Here is an 18,653-nt window from a genome sequence, read left to right as displayed (position 1 = left end):
TGGAACCGGTGCTGCAGAGGCTGCCAACAGCTTCCCAGTGCGGTGCTCAACCGCCTGTGCCACCAGGGGAGGCCTTGTATAAATAAATCTTTAAAAAAATTAAAAAATAATAAAAATAAATAATAATAAAATAATAACAAATAAAAAATAAATAAGAAATAAATCTTTAAAAATGGTTAAAAATAAAAAAAATTGTTATTCATACTTTGCCATAAGATTTTTTGTTCAATTTCATTGAAAAATATTACTGGTAGTCTGACTGAGATTGTTTTAAATTTATATGCTGTTTTAAACAGGATAGTCATTTTATTTATATTGATCCTCCCCATCCACAAACCTCTTACAGTTCTCACTGTATAGGTCTTTTACTTCCTTAGATTAATTCTGATTTATTTAATTATTTGAAGCAATTACATATGGAATTATTTTCTTAATTATTTTTGCTTCCTTTTTTGTCTGTATAGAAAAAACTACAGATTTTTGTATGTCAATATTGTAATGTGCTACTTTGCTGTATTCATTTATTTTTTCTAATGACTTTTTGATTGAGTCTAGGATTTTTCTACATACATTATATCATTTTCTAATAGTGATATATTCATTTCTTTTCTGACATAACTCCTATTCATTTACTGTTTTTTTCTGATATCTCTGGCCAAAATCTCTAATGCTAAGTTGGGCTTCCTTGTCTTCTTCCTGATCTTAAAGAAAAATATTTTCTGCTTTTCACCATAAACTATTATGTTTACTGTTGATTTGTTATATATGACCTTCATTATATTGAGGTATGTCCCTTCTATTTCCATCCTGTTTAGAGTTTTAGTCCTAAATATGTGCTGAATCTTTCTTATAAAATGCCTTTTCTGCATCAATTGATATTCTCATATGATTTTTACCCTTTATTGATATGATGTATTACATTAATTGATTTATCTATATTAAAACATGCTTTTATCCCTGGGATCAATCTCACTTGATCATGGTGTGTAATCTTTGTGATAAACTGTTGAATTCATTTGCTAGTATTTTGCTGAAGATAGACATTCATCAGGGATTTTGGTTTATAATTTTCTTGTGCTGTTTTTGTTTTTGGTACCAGGGTAATGGTGGCATCACAAAGTGTATTAGGGCATATGCCTTCTTGTATTTTTAAAATTAATTTGAGCAAGAGGTACATTAGTTCCATTAGTTCTTCCTTAAAGTTTTGATAAAATTCAGTCATCTGGTCCTGGGCTTTTGTTTCTCAGAAGATTTTTATTACTTTTTCAATTTCCATGCTTGTGATCAGTTTGCTCAATTCATCTGTTTCTTCCTTGATTAGTCTTGGTAGACTATGTTGATCTAGAAATATGCCCATTTCTTCAATGCTATTGAATTTATTGGCATATAGTTATAGATAGTAATCTCTGAAGATCATTTCTATTTCTGTGCTATATGTGGTATTTTCTCCTCTTTGTTTTGTGATTCTGTTTTGTAATGTTTTGCTCTTATTTTGTTTTCTGTTGTTGTTGTTGTTGTTGCTGTTGTTATTAGTCTAGCTAGAGGTTTAACTATTTTATTTATCTTCTCCAAGAACTACCTCTTGCTTTCATTAATTTTTTGTACAGTCTTTTTGATCTTTATTTCATTTATTCCAACTCTTAGTTTTGTTATTCCTTCCTAACTTTAGGCCTTCTTTGTTCTTCTTTTTCAAGTTGCAGTATATGTAATATTAGAGTTTATTTGAGATTTTTCTTGCTTCTTAATGTGGGCCTGTATTAAATTATCTTCCCCCTTAAGATCACTTTTGCTACATCCCATAGATTCTGGTAACATGTATCATTTTTGTTCACCTCAGGGTATTTTTTAATTTCTGGCTTGATTTCCTTTAATCTAATAGTTATTGAGCACTATGTTGTTTAGTCTCCATGCATTCATAGTTTTTTTTTTCCCTTATAATTGATTTCTTACTTTATGGAATTATGGTCAGAGAATATATTAGGTATAATTTCAATCTTTATAGTTTTATTCATAATTGTGTCCCAACATATGTCTATTCATGAAAATGTTTTATGCACACTTGAAAAAATATGTCTGAAGTGATTTTTGAGTGGAATGGTCAGTATCTACTAAGCCTATTTGGTCTAACTCTTCATTTAAAGTTATTGTTTCCTTATTAATTCTTTGACTTGTTGATCTATCTGTTGTTGTAAGTGGAGTTTTAAGGTCCCCTAATGGTTTTGTATTGTTATCAGTATCTCCCTTAGGTTCTGTTTTGTCTTATGTTTCCCAGTGCCCCATCTTTAGTGCATGTGTTTTTGAGAATGTTGTTCTTCTTAGTGCATTATACTAGATATGGTGTCCATCTCTGTCTTACTGCCTTTCTTAGTTGGAAGTATATTTTATTAGATGTAAGCAGAGCCATTCCTGTTTTGTGTGTGTGTGTGTGTGTTTTGGTGGCCATTTGCTTCTATAACTATCTTCCAGTCTTTAATTCTAAGTCTGTGCCTGTCTTTGTTGGTCACATGTTTTTTTTTGTTGTTGTTGTTGTTCATAAACAATAGCTGCTTGGCTTTGTTTTGAATCCATCAGTCACTCTTTTGACTGATGAAATCAGAACTTTCACATGTAAGGTGATATTGAGACATAAGAGGTCATTGCCATCTTACTTTTTTTTTTTTTTCCTTTTCCTTTTTGGTGCAGTGTTTTTGTTTGTTTGTTTGTTTAAGATTTTTATTTTTTAAGGTTTTCTGCTATAATTTTAGGTTCCATTTCTGTGGACTTCTAGTGAGTCCGAGACCTGGGACATGATGGTGAGGGAAATCAGACATGGGGGACTGTCATGTCCAGCATGCAGCAAATCTTTATTGTCTTAGTGCTCATTATATACTATTTTAATTGCAGCAGGTGTAACATCAAAGCATACCATATAACGATAACGTGTATGAATGATTAGTCTATTTTCTTACTATTATCTATTTACTTCAGACAGTAGGGAACCAGCTGGTTAGTTCTCACGCACATAATCTTATTGCCCCCTAGCTAGAGCCTGGGAAGTCCGCTTATTATTTTTGTTATTCTCAGACTGTGGAGATGTAGAGGTCTGACTCCAGGCAGGTCACTTTCCCAGCACTCAACACCAGGTCCTGTCACTCAGAGGTTTCCCTCCCAGACGCATGTGTTTTTGGCCCCTCCGCTCACCACGCGGAGTCTCCCCCAACACATTTCCATAGTCTTGTTTTTGGTGATACATTCTTTATATTTAAGTATTTTTTTCTTTAAACTCCTAGCCATATGAATTTGATATTTTATCATTTAATTAATTAATTTATTTTTATTTCTTATGTTGTTGTTCATTTTTAAACAATATTTGCTTCCCCCCACCCCTCAGGTGTAGTTCCCATAGAGTTTCCTTCACCAATGCACCCGTGCACCATCACCTCAGTCCCTGGTGCTCATCCCTCCCTCCCTCTGACCCCTCTCCCTCCTCCTCCCCTGCAGTATGTCTCTGATTTATAATTGTCTTTTTTTGCTTTGTTGTGTTTTGTACTGTTGTTGTTGTTTTTACACTGATGTCTTATTTGGTTCCCTTATATTCCTGCTATAAACAAAACCACCCGATATTTTTCTTTTTCCTTCTGGCTTATTTCTTTTTTTTTTTCTTTTTTTCTTTTTTTAAAGATTTATTTATTATTTATGTATACAAGCACCGGGTACAGTCAGTAGCACGGGAGGGTGAGAAAATTCACCAGAGCCAGAGGGGAGAGCAGAGCAGGCAGAGTGACGAAGTACACTGCTGAGGGGAGGAGCGGGCAGCAGGAGAGGTCTGCGCTCCATGTGGGACCCTCGCCCAACAGCTGGGGATGGAACCAGCACTGCGGAGGCATGGGCCACTTCGCAGGCTTTGGGCCGCTTGGCAACCCAGCGCTCAACTAATGAACCACCGCAACCCAGCTCTCAACTGCTGAGCCACCGGGGAGGCCCACTTCTGGCTTATTTCACTGAGCATAATTCCTTCTAGTTCCATCCATGGTGCTGCAAATGGCATGAGTTTATCTTTTTTGATTGCAGAGTAATATTCCATTGTGTATATATACTACATCTTCTTGATCTAATCATCTATTTTTGGACATTTGGGTTGTTTCCAGGTTTTAACTATTATAAATAGTGCTGCAATAAACATAGGGGTACAGGTGTTCTTTTGAATTAATGTTTTTGTGTCCTTTGGGTAGATCCCTAGGACTTGAATTGCCGGGGGGCATATGGTAGCTCCATTTTTAGTAGACTGAGGAACCTCCAGACAGCTTTCCAAAGTGGTTGGACCAGTTTGCACTCCCTCCAGCAATGTAGGAGAGTTCCTTTTTCACTACATCCTCACCAACATTTGTTGTTGCTCATTTTTTTGATATGTGCCATATATACCATTCTTACCGAAGAACTTCAAAGACACTTCTCCAAAGAGGAAATGCAAATGACCAACAGGCATATGAAAAAAATGTTCAACATCCCTTATAATCAGGGAAATGCAGATCCAAACCACAATGAGATACCATCTTACATTTCCATTGTCTTATGTGTTACTTCTATTAATTTTTGTTTGAGAATTGTTTGTGATGAGCCATCTTTGTTACCTGGTATCTGGTGCCTGACTTGCTCTAATGAACAGATCCATACTCTTCTCCTCCCTCCTCCCCATCCTTCTCTGCCTCCTCCATGTTAAGTGATTTAGGTGTCTGTTGCCTCAATAGTCATTGTTTTGTTGCTTTATAATAACACCTTTAGAATTTCTTACTTGTGTGGTTTGGTGTTGACAAATTTGTTTTGCTTTTCATTGAAGCTGCTTGCTCTTCCTTCCGTCTTGAATATCACTCTTGCTGGGACAGGATTCTGGACAGGAACTCTTTTTCTTTAAGTACTCTAAATATCTCCTTTTAGTCCTTTATGCTTACAGTGTTTCTAGTGGAAAGTCCTCTGACAGTTTTGATGGTGTTCTCTTGTAAATCATAATTTTTGCTATTGATGTTTTTAATACTCTGACCTAGTCATTGGTTTTCAACCTCTTTAATATAATGCATCATGGTGTGTGTCTGTCTGGTGTTACATTATTTGGAACTCTTCACCTCTATTGGATTACAATGTCTGGTTTGTTTCCCATATTGTGATGATTTTCAGTAATTATTTCTTTAAATAAGTTGTCTATGATTTTTTATTTGTCTTCTCCTTTTGTGACCCCCATGATACAGATATTATTTTTCTTCAAATTGTATGAAACTGTTCTGACACTATTTTCATTCTTTTCCTCCTGTGTATTCTCTAACATTGTGTCTAGCTCATTAATTCCCTTCATGGCTTATGTTAGTCTGATTGTGTTTTTTTAAAAAAAAATCAGCCATGGTATTTCTTAGCTCCATTATATCTAAATGCCACTGTCTCATATTTTCTTTGTCTTTATTCTGCTGTTTTATATCCTCCTTTTTTTTTTTTTTTTTTGAGTTCCATGCGTTTTTAGAACTGTTACCTTGAACTCCTTCTGTCAGGCTCTGAAGTTTTGCTGAACTGGGGCTCCTCTCAGGGATTTTTTTGCAATGGCATTTGTGGTGTGTTCTTCTGTCTTCTTGTTTTTCAATAATTATGGGTTGCATTTGGGATATATTTTCAGGCTGTTGTCCTTTTGCCTGTTGTAGTAATCTGAGTATTGCTACCTGGAGAGGAAGTAGGTATAAAACAAGAATGGGGCAGTACAACACCGAAGAATCCCCTTTGTAAACTCAGAAATATGAGCTTCCTTCTTTGCTGTGGGTGCCAGAGTGTGGTGGGGGAACCACAGTAATCGACGCCTTTAGGCCAGCTTCTCAGTCAACATTCTGTTGCCTTGCTGGGCAGGGGCAGCATTGGGAGTGACACAGGTTGGAGGAAAAGACAACTCAAAGTCTAAGTAGAGAGAGAGAGACCTGGAGGGGCTCACACTTCAGGGAGTGCAGCCCTGTTCCAAGAGCAGTTTCATATTTATAGGGGATCAGGTTCAGGGAAGGTGGGCAAGCAGGTGGAGGAATATGCATGGTGGGGATATGTATGGGGGATGCATAAATATCTGGCAAAAGCCAGGGGGGAGTGAACAGTAGCTGTTGCATGAGGGTCTCCATTGTCCCCACTGATCAAAACTTCCTATCTCTAGTTCCTGTTCTCACTTAACTTTATGTTGAGATGGACTAGCTGGTTCTGCTAATCTGGCCATAAAGTCTGCCTGCTGTTTTCAGCAGATACTGGTTCCTCAATATCAAGACTTTTGCCCTGGTGAGAGGTCCCCTGCCTGACTCTACATTTTAGCTTGACCAGCAGGAACCCTGGGTGCCTAGACAATATCCTAAGAACAAGGCAGACTGGGGAATCCACAGCATCCCTAATAGTATTATGCCCACTTCTACTCTAGGCTGTTTTTAAGCTCTAGATGCAGCATTGGCACTGGCACAAATTCTAATTTATATAGAATCATGGACTTGGAGTTATTTACTTTTCTAGTTCAGATCCTTATTCTGAAGCATTTGCTCCTATATTTACAGGTACTTCAACTGTTCTTTGTTCGAGCATTCCTTTTTTTTTTGCTTTAACCTTGGGGTGGGGGTGGTCGGTGTTTTGAATTTCTCAGAATGGGCTTCGAATAGTAACCTCTTCTATGAGGAGACCCAGGTGTTCTGACTTGTTCTCCTGCAAATTCATGCTCAGTCTGTTCTACATTGAAAACCACAGAGCTCAGTCCCTTCTCAGTACTCCCACCCCACCAGCGCAGTCACTGACTTGGGTGTCACACACCCCCTTTCTCCAGTGTACTCCTGAGTCTCAGGAGTCCCCAATAGTGGCATATGCCTGAGTCAACAGCTGTAGGTAGCTCTGCTGCTTAGCAGTCGCCCTGCCCTCTTGTGGCTTGTGCTTTCCCAGTATCATTACAGACAAAGTTCACTTGAAGTTTTTCCTACCCTTCCACTGGATCATTCCTCTTTCCTGTGTTCTGTGGACATCCATTTCTCCCTCAGGTGTGTTGTGGCTTTGTTTTATTGTAGTTTAATTTTGAGTTTCTTGTGCAGGCAGGTCTGGTGTCTTTACTCTGCCATATTTTGCTGGACTTCCTGTATTGCATTGTGAAATGATAAACATTAACTTAGAGAAATATAAATATATATATAATACATATGTGTATGTTATGCATATATATATATGATCACTTTAGTAATAAGCCCCAAATGTTGTGAGAATGACATGTTAGCAGAGAATCCTCCTGTTCCAATATAGTTTTGCATCTTTAAAGAAACATATCATTTATTTGTATTTGAAGGAACTATTGATAGCTCTGTATAAGACAAAATTAATGTAATTAATTAAAATTAGAATTAATTAAAATAATCCCATAAGTGTATATATATACATGTACATATCTGCATACAAGTATTTGAATATAAATAAAACCATAGATAATGAATATTTTGTTTTGTATGCAGATCTCAAATTTGTAAAGAATGTATTCTTAATCTCCTCTATTCATAGACTACTAAGGTAGATTATTCTTACTTAAAATGTTTCTTAAATAATATTGTCTAATTTCCATTAAAACCAAAATAGAAATTCCTTTTGCTATATGGCATTGTTATCACACCAGCCTGAAGTACAGTTTTCAGAGATTGTATTCAATAAATAACTTCAGAAAGAAGTGGCAATACATGAGAAAAATAGAACAACTCCTTTAAGTATAATTCCAGGGATAATTTCATTACATAGTTTATATTGAGGTTAAAAATGTTGTTAGTTATGTTCAAATAAACATTGAATTTAATTTGAAATATAATTATATTTTGGGAGTACAGTGATTGCAGGAGCTGATGATTCTCTCTCTTGTTTTTAAATTGAGTTAACTTGGTTATAAGATAACATTGCACAAATGTCAGGTATGAAATACTACAGCTCCATATATATATACACACATATATATACACATATATGCTACACCACAGCCACCACCACTACTTTCCATCCACTACCAGCTAACTGACTCCCTTTACCCATTCCTCCCACCCTTCTGCCCCTTCCCCTCTAGTAACTACCATTCTGTTGACAGAATAAGGGTTTATTTTCATTTCATTTTGTTGTTTGTTTTGTTTCTTTATATTCCACATGAGTAATATTTCCCTTTCTGACTTATTTCGCTTAGCATAATACTCTCTAGCTCCATCCATATTGTCACAAATAGCAAGATTTCATTATTTTATAGCTTAGTGGTATTCCATTTATATATGGAATTTATCATATTTATATATATATATTTTATATATATATATATACACACACACACATACATATCTATATACACATATAGACACACACACCACATCCCTTTAGGTATCATCCATTAATGGACACTGACGTTGATTTAGTATCTTGTTTTTTATGAATAATCTGCCATAAACAAAGGAGTGCACATGTCTTTTCAAATTAGTGCTTTCATATTCTTCAGGTAGATACATAGAAGTAGAATTGCCAGGCCATATGGTAGTTCTGTTGTTAATTTTTTGAGGAAAATGGTGTTACCCTCTTCCCCTCTTGCCCTTTAGATGTCTTGGACATTGAAAATCAGGTAGAATGTAACAAATGGGATGAAGTCTGATGGATGAGTCAGTTCAAACAAATGCACTAACAAAAACCAAAATATCACCTTGGCCAACCATCACTGGTATTGGAATAACAATTGATACTCGATGTAGATCAAATGCTACACTTTCATTAAATATGAGATATGATTGAGTGCCTACAAATTGGTGTTTAATTCACTAGCTAAATAGAGTTGACACTTGAAAACTCAGAGTTGACACTTGAAAACACCAGCTACTGATTCAGTGGAAAATCTTAGTATAACTTAGAGTCAGCTTCTGTATATGTGAGTCCACATTTGAGGATTCAACCAACCAACATCCAGGGTTGGTAAATTCTTGAGTGTGTTACCCACAGATGGAAAAACAAATATGCACATAAGTGGACCTGTACAATTCAAATCCATGTTGTGCCAAGGGTCCAAGATATTACAAAGTCTAATACTCAAATCTTATAAAATTTGAATTTTCTATATTCTTAGTTCCATCTATCTATAAGAAATAAGATTCCCTGGTGGTCATGTTTTACAAACCTGATTACTAATTTGGTTTGACTTGGTTGTTAAGCCAAACCCATGTTTCAAAAAGCTAAATAACTAGGCAGTTACAATTCTAGATTGAACTAAATGGAGCTTTGGTCCTGTGTTGTGTAATTATACTTAAGCATTTATAATAACTGCATGGCACATAGGTGAGTTTCTTGCACTTTCTAGTGCAAGTTAGCATAAGAAAGCATTCACTCACTCCTTATTTCCTCAATTTATTACTAGTAAATGAAATACTATTATGCAAATATCTTCAACTTCCTGGATAATGAAACTGTGCAATTAAAGATGGTAGAATTGAAGGTAAAGCACCCCAAAACATTTTTTGCTTTGACTGTGGGATCCAAAAATTGACAGAATGTAGATAGTTCTATCACATTAGATCCACAAGGACTTGCCAGAGCTGATGACCCTTATGCTAATTTTCATAGCATAAACATAAGGTCATTGGTTAGGGCATTTGCTAGCATGCTGTGTTTGGTTAGGAACACTTTAAGTTCTTACAGCTGTGCTATAGCCTTGGCCAGTAGGGAAAATTGGTTACAAATCTGATGAAGAATTGATACTGTCCATTTTTAAGAGGGATATAAAGTTTCAAGGGCAGAAGCTTGGCTTTGTGACTCTGAAGTTATGAGAACAGAGACCACTGGCTGAGGTTCTGGTTCATATAGGCAGGACTTTCTGTGGACTGTTACAGATTCTGGACTCAGGTGGAGGGAGAGAGGGTGGTCCTGGTATGGATGGACTTTGAAGGCAGAGACAACAGAACTTGTTTAAAGATGAGTTGTGAACTTCCAATCCATCCTAAAACTTCCTGCACAATGTGCTGGTGCTAAAGTTAACTGAGGTAGGCAAAACTGTAAGGGTGAGGAGGGAGTAGATTCACTGGTAAGGAGTAACCAAACTCACTTCACCTGAAACCCACCCCTCTTTTCTTCACATACAAGTACAGACAGGAGGCTGTACTGCAAACACTTTTAAAGAAAGGTATGCCAGAAGAGGTTACATACAGAGCTCACCTCTTGTGTATTGGAACTTGGTGTGCTTTTGTGGTTTTTTTTTTTTCACTTGTATGTTCATGAAAAATTTAAATTTTAATTGAAATTGTTCTTCACCAAATCATTATTAATGTGTTTATCTATAGTAAATGTTTATATACATCATCCTTTTTAATTTTCCCTACAAATTAATATTTACATTAAAAAGAACACTGTGTTTCTCATGGAGTCATGCCTTCCATATAACAGCTTGCCCTCTTGCTGTCCCCTCTTAGCATGAAGCCAGATGTGTGTGGCTATGAAATTAAACCTCTGTCTTATGACAGGTAGTGTCAGTGTGTTCTCCCATGTACCCCCCAAATACTTGTTATGTGAGAAAGCCTGACAATACACAGTGAACAATGGGATTGAAATTTAGATCACTGTGGTCTAGTTCTGGCCATACTGGGGCATAGCTCTTCTACCTCTGCAGTCTTTTCACTTGCCTAGACTTTGGCTTTGCATTTATAAGTTTAGGGTTTTGAACCAGAACACTGTCTAGTTTCCTTCCAGCTCTCATGTTGGGTTTCTTATTGCACAATCTGTGAGTTACCATTGTGCTTGGTGCCTGGGAAGGAGAGGTTCCATGTAAGTGTCTCAACAGCTTAGATATAATAGGGTTTAGAACATGAGCATTTTTTTTAAAAGAAAGACTTTGAGGTTAGCCTGTTTAATGGTGCTATTGAAATTTAAATGAACCAACCTGCAAATAAGGAAAAATGTAGGCAATCATGACTAATCCAGGCACTAAAGAGAGATTGTCATATCCTTGTTTAAACATTAGCATGGTTTCTTTAAAGTAGTCAGCTTCTGCATATTAACAAAGTGGAACATCCATCATTCATTGGCATGAAGCAAAAATGTGAGGATGATATTCTGCACACATTGATCCTTTTCTCTGTTTTCTCCCAGGGTTTTCCAGGAAACACAAATGCAGACAGTGTGGTACACTACCGACTCCAGCCTCCTTTCGAAGCCAGGTTCCTGCGGTTCCTCCCCTTAGCCTGGAACCCTAAGGGCAGGATTGGCATGAGGATTGAAGTATATGGATGTGCCTATCGTGAGTGGTGCTTATTCCCAGACTGAAGTCAATATCATGGTGACATGTAGTAAAAACCAAATTAAAAACTGGATGAAGTTTTTTATCCTTAATGAACTGTGCTTGTAGAATTTTTTTTTTATGGAAAGACTTAATAATGCTGCTTTTTAGCTATTTTATACTTTTCTACAGAGGTGGATGTGAACTAAGACTTGGAATCTTAGATTCCCAGAATTTAGCAGAGTATATTTTTTTATGGTCGGCACATTAATAAAATTAATGAAAACTGAATCAACAATAATTTACTGTGACTGACGCTGCTATTTTCCAACACTGAGATTGTTGGATGGAAAAGATGTCTTGAACAAACTCCACAAATAGGTTTTATGGACCCCACCCCCATCCAGACCAAAGAGATCCAAGACACCAAGGACTATAAATCCCATTGTTTCATCACCATTGAAGGAAGGGTTGCTGGGAACTGAGGGTAGAGTTAAGTAGCCAGGCTTGGTACGTAACCAGATATGTCAGCCTTCAGGTGTCCTTGTGTTTTTTTTTTTTTTTTTTTGCCAGCTTTCAGTGTGTTATTGGGGTTCCAGATCAGTATAACTGATAGGACACATTTACCAGTTTATCTCTCTCTCTTTCTCCCTGCATTATTAATTTCTTATTTTCCCCTTTTTGCAAATAAACCCTTTATTATCCTTTTTGTGTATAACTGTGGTTGAGTCTCATTATAAGTCCTTTATAAGCATGCGATGAGGACTCACAATCAGGCAACCCATTTCACATTGGGGTTGCCCTGTAACAAGATGACCCTCATGAGGACATGGGTGACTCAAGTGCAAATGCCACCACATTCTTCACACCCTATGATGACTCCATTCTCCCTTTACTTCTCTGTATTTACATTCATGTTTGTATAGTGTGTTGTGACTTAATTTGCTCTGAACTTAGGAACATCATTTTGTAATATGTCTTCCCTCTTTACCCCACTGATGATAAAGTAGCAACACTTGCAGTCAACATGAGCAGTAACACAGATTAAGAACATTCAAAAAATATATGGGGGAATCAACTCAACAGTTGTCATTTTGAAGGTGTGGAAAATACTGGTATTCCTTAACACAAAAAAAGAAAAGTTAATTTAAAACATAATCTAAAAAAGTGAAGAAAAACCCAGTGAGTAAGTTGGATGGGAATAGTCTGTGAAAATGGATTTTGGTCAGGTTGGCAAATGATGGGTGACTACACCCCTCCATTTGCAGCTGATACAAGCATCAGATTTGTAGAAAAGTGCAATTATAAGATCTACCACATCTAGAATATCTAATGTGCCATATCCTACATCCTACAAACATTTTCTCTTTCAACTTGCACACCAACCAAATGAATTGGGATAGTAATAATCCCACTGCTTTAGAAGAGGAAAAAACTGAACCTTAGAGAAATGAAAATATTCATGAGAACTATTACATATTGGTTCTAATATTTAAAAGCTATCTGTATTTTTTTCTAAATTTGGTTCTTATCGCTACCATCCTAGTTAGGCATTAATTTCCTTATTCCCTTGCTTATATAAGAATTTATTGGACATTTGCTATTTGCAGATAACTGTGTTAGATATTAGGTATAGGGGAAGCATTCTAAAAGTGTTCATTTTTTGGCAGGGGTGAAATATTTGATTTTAATTTCAACTCTTGAAATCTCAACAGTGTTTTTGCTACACTTACAGCCTTGCAAGCTAGCTATAAGATCCCCAAAAGTATTCATACTGTTAGGATTTTGTGAGAGGTCACATAATTGTAAAAAAAAAAAAAAACAGATGTAAGATATTATGACATGAAATGGGGCATGAGAAGTAGTGGTCAGTCATTTGGGCTGGAAAAGGAACCTTCTTTGTGGTTAAGTTAGCAAAGTGAGGGACTGAATTGTGAGACAGGTTGTAGGGAGGGTGCTTATATGAGGAACCTAAGGCTTTGTTAGTGCAGGTATAGGGTAAGGTTTGGGCATTGTGGGGTGCAGTAGATTGTTGAGGAACAAATAATCCCCACTTTGGTAACCACAGAGAGAATTAGTGTTTTCTGAAGGTGAGGCTCACCGAAGTAATTCCATCCCAGATTCAAGGGTCCCAATCAGCATTAGCTTCATTTACCTTCCTAATTCCACTAATTGCTCGGTTTCTGACCCTCCTAGTTTATTTCCATGGAATATTTAGCAAAGATGGTGTTGCATTGCCTTCAAACTTTTGTTCCTCTTTCCATTAGTCATTTCCTTCCTTTCTTTTGTTTCTTGGATTTCTGAATGTGTTCATGGATGCCAAGCCAGGATGCCTGATATTTAGAGTTTCTCTTTGATCCCATGAAATTAGCATCTCCTTCTCCCATTATTCTGGAAACAACTTCAGGTATACTTACTTCAAAGCTCAACAAGCTCTTTGATGGGGATTTGCCATTAGCTTGATGTTCTTTGTGAGAAAATATTACTTCAGTTCCTTGGGTAAGAGATTAGTACAAGGAAGATTAAAGCTTGTGTGTCTGATTCCCAAAAAAGATAGTTGGGTGTGAAACTGTCATGAGATCCTAAATTCAGGAAATGGAGCTATTGGACATAAGAGACTCCTAGGTTAAAACACATACAGAAAAGAAACAATCACCACCATTTGTAAATCAACACAAAATCCACCCCTTAGTAATAGAGGCACTAATTGTCTTCATTTTTATTATGAATCATTAACTGTTCAAGTTTAACTTTGATATTTAGTTTTGACAGTGTGTATGGTTTTAGCCAAAAGGGATCCTTGTTATCTTTTCATTTGTATTTCCACTGCTGTGTTTTTATTGAAAAATGTCTAAATAGCTTATCTTGGCATATAATGTCTACTAGATGAAACTTCTCTTTTCAGTTTATTTTTCTTACGCTCTATTTGCAAAATTTATTATCCCCATCAACACTGTGCATTTTTATGACTTGATATACACATTTTCTCTACCTGAAAGGACCTTCTCCCATTTCTAGGGTAGGGATGGATCATACAAGTGTTCTTCTTAGAAGAAGAAGGTCCCTGCTGACCTGCACACAAAGGTCCAGGGTTTGTCATAGGTGGTCTTAGCCCTACCTCATTCTCGACTTACTCTACCCCCTTTAGCTGCTCCATTCACCAAAGTTGGTGTTCTCTGCAGACTTGCTCTAGGCCTTGTATTTCACTCTAAAAAGGTATTCCTATTGGGTGTTCATCCATTTTCATGAATATTCAATAATGTTTACATTCTGTCTGACCAATACCAAATTGACATCCTCAATGCACATCTGTTTGGTTCAGATGTCAGGACACTCCCCAGGTTCACCCTTTATTTCTTTAATAAGATTTTTATTTATCTTTTGGTCTCTTCTGTTGTTTCTATTTTGCTGCTGAGTTTGGCTTTCCATATTCATGCCTAGTGTCATTCTCAATTGTTCTCTTGACAAACTGCTCTATTCCCATCATTTTGTGCATGGTAATCTCGCCATTGTAATGTAATTTTTTCTTAGTGTGCTTATTGTTTGCATAAGAGAGGGAAGGAAGGAGTGAATAAACTATTATGAATATGGGGTAGATAGACACAGGATGGCAAGACCTATAGGGGGTCTACCACTTGCCCATGGGGCTCCCCAGTCCTCAGTCAAATTGGGCATTAAAAATAAAGTGGAGGGGCCTCCCCTGGTGGCGCAGCAGTTAAGCACTGGGCTGCGAAGCTGCCCACAGCCTCTGCAGCTCCAGTTTGATCCCCAGCTGCCGAAGAGGGTCCCACATGGCCTGACAGACCTCTCCTGTCTTGCCCACTGCTCCCCTCAGCAGTATATTTTCGTCAGTCTGCCTATTCTGTTCCCCGCTCTGGCGCTGGTGAATTCTCTCACCCTCCCACACTTCTGACTGTACCCAGTGCTTGTATAAATAAATAAATATATCTTAAAAAAATTTAAAATGATAAAATGGAGGGCCTCCCTGGTGGCGCAAAGGGTTAAGATGCAACCTATGAAGCAGTCCACAGCCTCTGCAGCACCAGTTCAATCCCTGGCTGCCAGGGAGCAACCCACATGGTGCAGCAGACCTCTCCAGACTCTCCCACTGCTCCTCCCCTCAGCAGTGTATTTTAGTCAATCTGCCTGTGATCTCCACACTGTCTCTGGTGGATCCTCTCACCTCCCACACCTCTGGCCTGTACCCCAGCTCTTATATGCATAAATAAATAAATCTTTAAAAAAATAAAATGGATAAGGAGGGGAGGGGAGAAAGGGAGGACATGTTATTTTTATTTATACAAGAGCTGGGGTACAGGCCAGAGTTGCAGGAGGGTGAGAGGATTCACCACAGACAGAGCAGGGAGCAGAACAGGCAGACGGACCAAAGGCAATGCTGAGGGGAGCAACGGGTGAGGCCGGAGAGGTCTGCCTCGCTATGTGGAATTCTCCCTGGTGCTGGGGAGGCTGCGGACAGCTTCATAGCATGGCTCTCAACCTGCTGCGCCACCGGGGGTGGGGGGGGGGCTATTGAATGTTTTAAAATATCAAGTGTATTTAAAAAGTATGTTGATAAAAACAGAAGTTTTACTTCATGACTTCAACAGGTGTCAGTATTTTTAAACCCACTATTAGTAGTCGCTAAAGTTATTTATATTTTGAAGCATTTTAGGAGACTGTTGGGGGAAAGATCTGTATAAAAACCTCCTTCTGGGGCCTCCCTGGTGTCACAGTGTGTTGAGATGCAACCTATGAAGCTATCTGCAGCCACTGCAGCGTGAGTTCAATCCCCACCCAGCCAGGGAGCTACCTACATGGTGCATCAGATCTCTCCTAACTTAGCCCCTTCTCCCCTCAGCAGTGTATTTCATTCAGTCAATCTGCCTGTTCTGCTCCTCACTCTGTCTGGTAAATCCTCTCACCCCCCACACCTCTGACCTGTACCTCAGTTCTTGTATGCATAAATAAATAAATCTTAAAAAAAAAAACCCTCCTTCTGTTTAGTGCTGGTTCATACTATTGCATTAGTTCATACTATTGCACAGTTCATACTATGATTAGAAGAACATGAGATATGGGCCTCCCCGGTGGCGCAGCAGTTGAGTGCTGGGTTGCTAAGCTGCCCGCAGCCTCTGCAGTGCCGGTTCAATCCCCAGCTGCTCCCTGGCCACCGGAGGAGGGTTCCCCATGGCGCACAGACCTCTCCTGCTGACCATTGCTCCCCTCAGCAGTGTACTTCGGTCCTTCTGCCTGCTCTGCTCCCCTCTCTGGCTCTGGTGAATTCTCTTACCCTCCCATGCTTCTGACTGTGCCCAGTGCTTATATAAACAAACAAACAAATAAATAAATAAATAAAAGAAGAACATGGGATAGAGGGGGCCTCCCTGGTAGCGTAGAGGTTAAGTCTCAGCACTATCATCTCTGTGGCCTGAGTTCGATCCCCAGCCAGGTTGCTAACCCACATCTGGAGCAGCAGGCCTGTCCTCTCTTACCTGTTGCTCCCCTTAGTTGTGTATTTCAGTAGATCTACCTGTCCTGTTCACCACTCTGTCCCTGGTGAATCCCTTCACCCTCCCACCTCTGCTCTTCACCTATACCTCAGTTCCTCTATGCATAAATAAATAAATAAATCTTAAAAAAAAAAGAACATGGGATGGAAATGGAAGTAGTCACCTTGATAAAGAAAAAAAAAAAACTGAAGTTAATGGTTTTTAATTGTGTAAGAAAGTGCTGATCTGTGTTATTCATTCCAGTTCTGGAAAAAGTAGTAAAAAGTCAAGCTGGATTAATTCAGTTTGATACATGTTTGTGGAACTTTTGTCCTGTGCAAGGCACCATGCTGAGTAAGATGGATAAGGCACAGTTTATGTTCTCTGGTGCTGAGGATCCAGTGCTGGTGAGGAGGAATGTCTGTTTGTGACCTGCTAAATTTGGGAATGGGTTTCTGATTCTCAAACTATGTCAAAGTATAAATAGAAGATAGATTTTGATCTAAGACTAAAAATTACATTTACAGATTTTTTCTGATATCAAGTAGAAAGATATTAAAATAATAACTTAAATCTTTTGAAACAGAAAATTCTCCCACGGTTTTTAGTTATAATAAGCTTTTGTTTAATACTGTTTTAATTTCTACTGAAGTTACTACACAATTACCAGCTGATTTATTTTTAATCACTCCTCAAATTAAAGGTATTAGCAAATTATTCCATATAAAGAAGTACAGCCAGGGATTTTTTGTTTTGTTTTGTTTTTTGTTTTTTGTTTTTTAATTTTCTAGAGGCATGTCTTATTTCTTTACTTATTTGTTAGTTTGTTTTGTTTTTGGTTTATACAAGCACTGGGTACAGTCAGAAGCGCGGGAGGGTGAGAGAATTCACCAGAGCCAGAGCGGGGAGCAGAGCAGGCAGAAGGACCGAAGTACACTGCTGAGGGGAGAAGCGGGCGGCAGGAGAGGTCTGCGCGCCATGCGGGACCCTCCTCCGGTGACCGGGGAGCAGCCGGGAATCGAACCGGCGCCGCAGAGGTGGCGGGCAGCTTCGCAACCCAGCACTCAACTGCTGCGCCACTGGGGAGGCCCTACAGCCAGGGATTTTTATGTTGAAAGACATCAATACACATCTAATAAAGTATGGCAGAACAAACAAAATGGGTTATATTACAATAACTAAGTAGAGGTATAAAAATAACTACTATGGATTTAAAATGTTATTTTAAATATTGTAACTTATTACCAGAATTTGAATCCTGAAATGATCTTTAATGACTGAAGAAATTCAGAATTGTGTACTAGGATTTATTATTAAGAAAACAGAAGCAATCTCTTAGTGATATTGTTTTCTCACAAATACATAAACTTAAGGAGTCCCAAACTGCTTCCTGACCAGTTCACCACACCTTTAAACCTGCTCTTCCTTCAGTATTCCTGGTCTGGCTAATGATTTCATGACTCACTCTGAACTTATGCAAGGAATATAGACTTTCCTTTGACATATCAATGCCCCTGCCCTTTCAATGAATAATAGATTCCAAATTCTTTACCTACAAATTCAATCCTAAATCACTTCAATTCTCTATAGCTCAAGTCACCCATAATGTAGATCTAGCCTCTCCTGAATTACTGCAACCTCTTTCCTAATTTAGACCTCCACGTTTGTTCTCATTCATATACTCTAATTTCCCCTGGCAGCTAAATTACTTTGAAAAACACAAATCTAGTATCATTGTTAACCTGTTTACAACCTCTAGTAACACTCCTTTGTTTTGTTTTGTTTTTTTCACTCCTTTTTTTTTTTTTTTTTTGCACTCTTTGTTTTGGATTTTTTTTTGGTTTTTTTTTTTTTACTCCTCTGTTTTCACAATAGCTTCCACACTTCTCAAGGTGTGGCATTGACCCTGAATGCTTCTCTAATTTTAG

The 18,653-nt window shown here is 37.9% G+C and overlaps 1 protein-coding gene across 2 annotated transcripts in view; it reads left to right on the top strand.

Moving 5' to 3' along the window:
• LOC311174615 (contactin-associated protein-like 3) overlaps positions 1-18,653 on the top strand; it is a gene marked incomplete at its 3' end in the record, with an annotated part of 162,038 nt that overhangs the window by 39,501 nt on the left and 103,884 nt on the right. For both annotated transcript variants that reach the window (XM_084239190.1, XM_084239189.1), the window contains exon 2: positions 11,110-11,257. In XM_084239190.1, the coding sequence (XP_084095316.1) occupies positions 11,110-11,257 (148 nt within the window). The remainder of the gene's footprint in view (positions 1-11,109; positions 11,258-18,653) is intronic.

Source organism: Talpa europaea (assembly GCF_964194135.1).
Source record: "Talpa europaea genome assembly, chromosome: 7".
Classification (NCBI taxonomy): domain Eukaryota; kingdom Metazoa; phylum Chordata; class Mammalia; order Eulipotyphla; family Talpidae; genus Talpa; species Talpa europaea.
The sequence above is the reverse complement of the archived record's forward strand: the minus strand, read 5'-3'. Positions and strand labels throughout refer to the sequence as shown.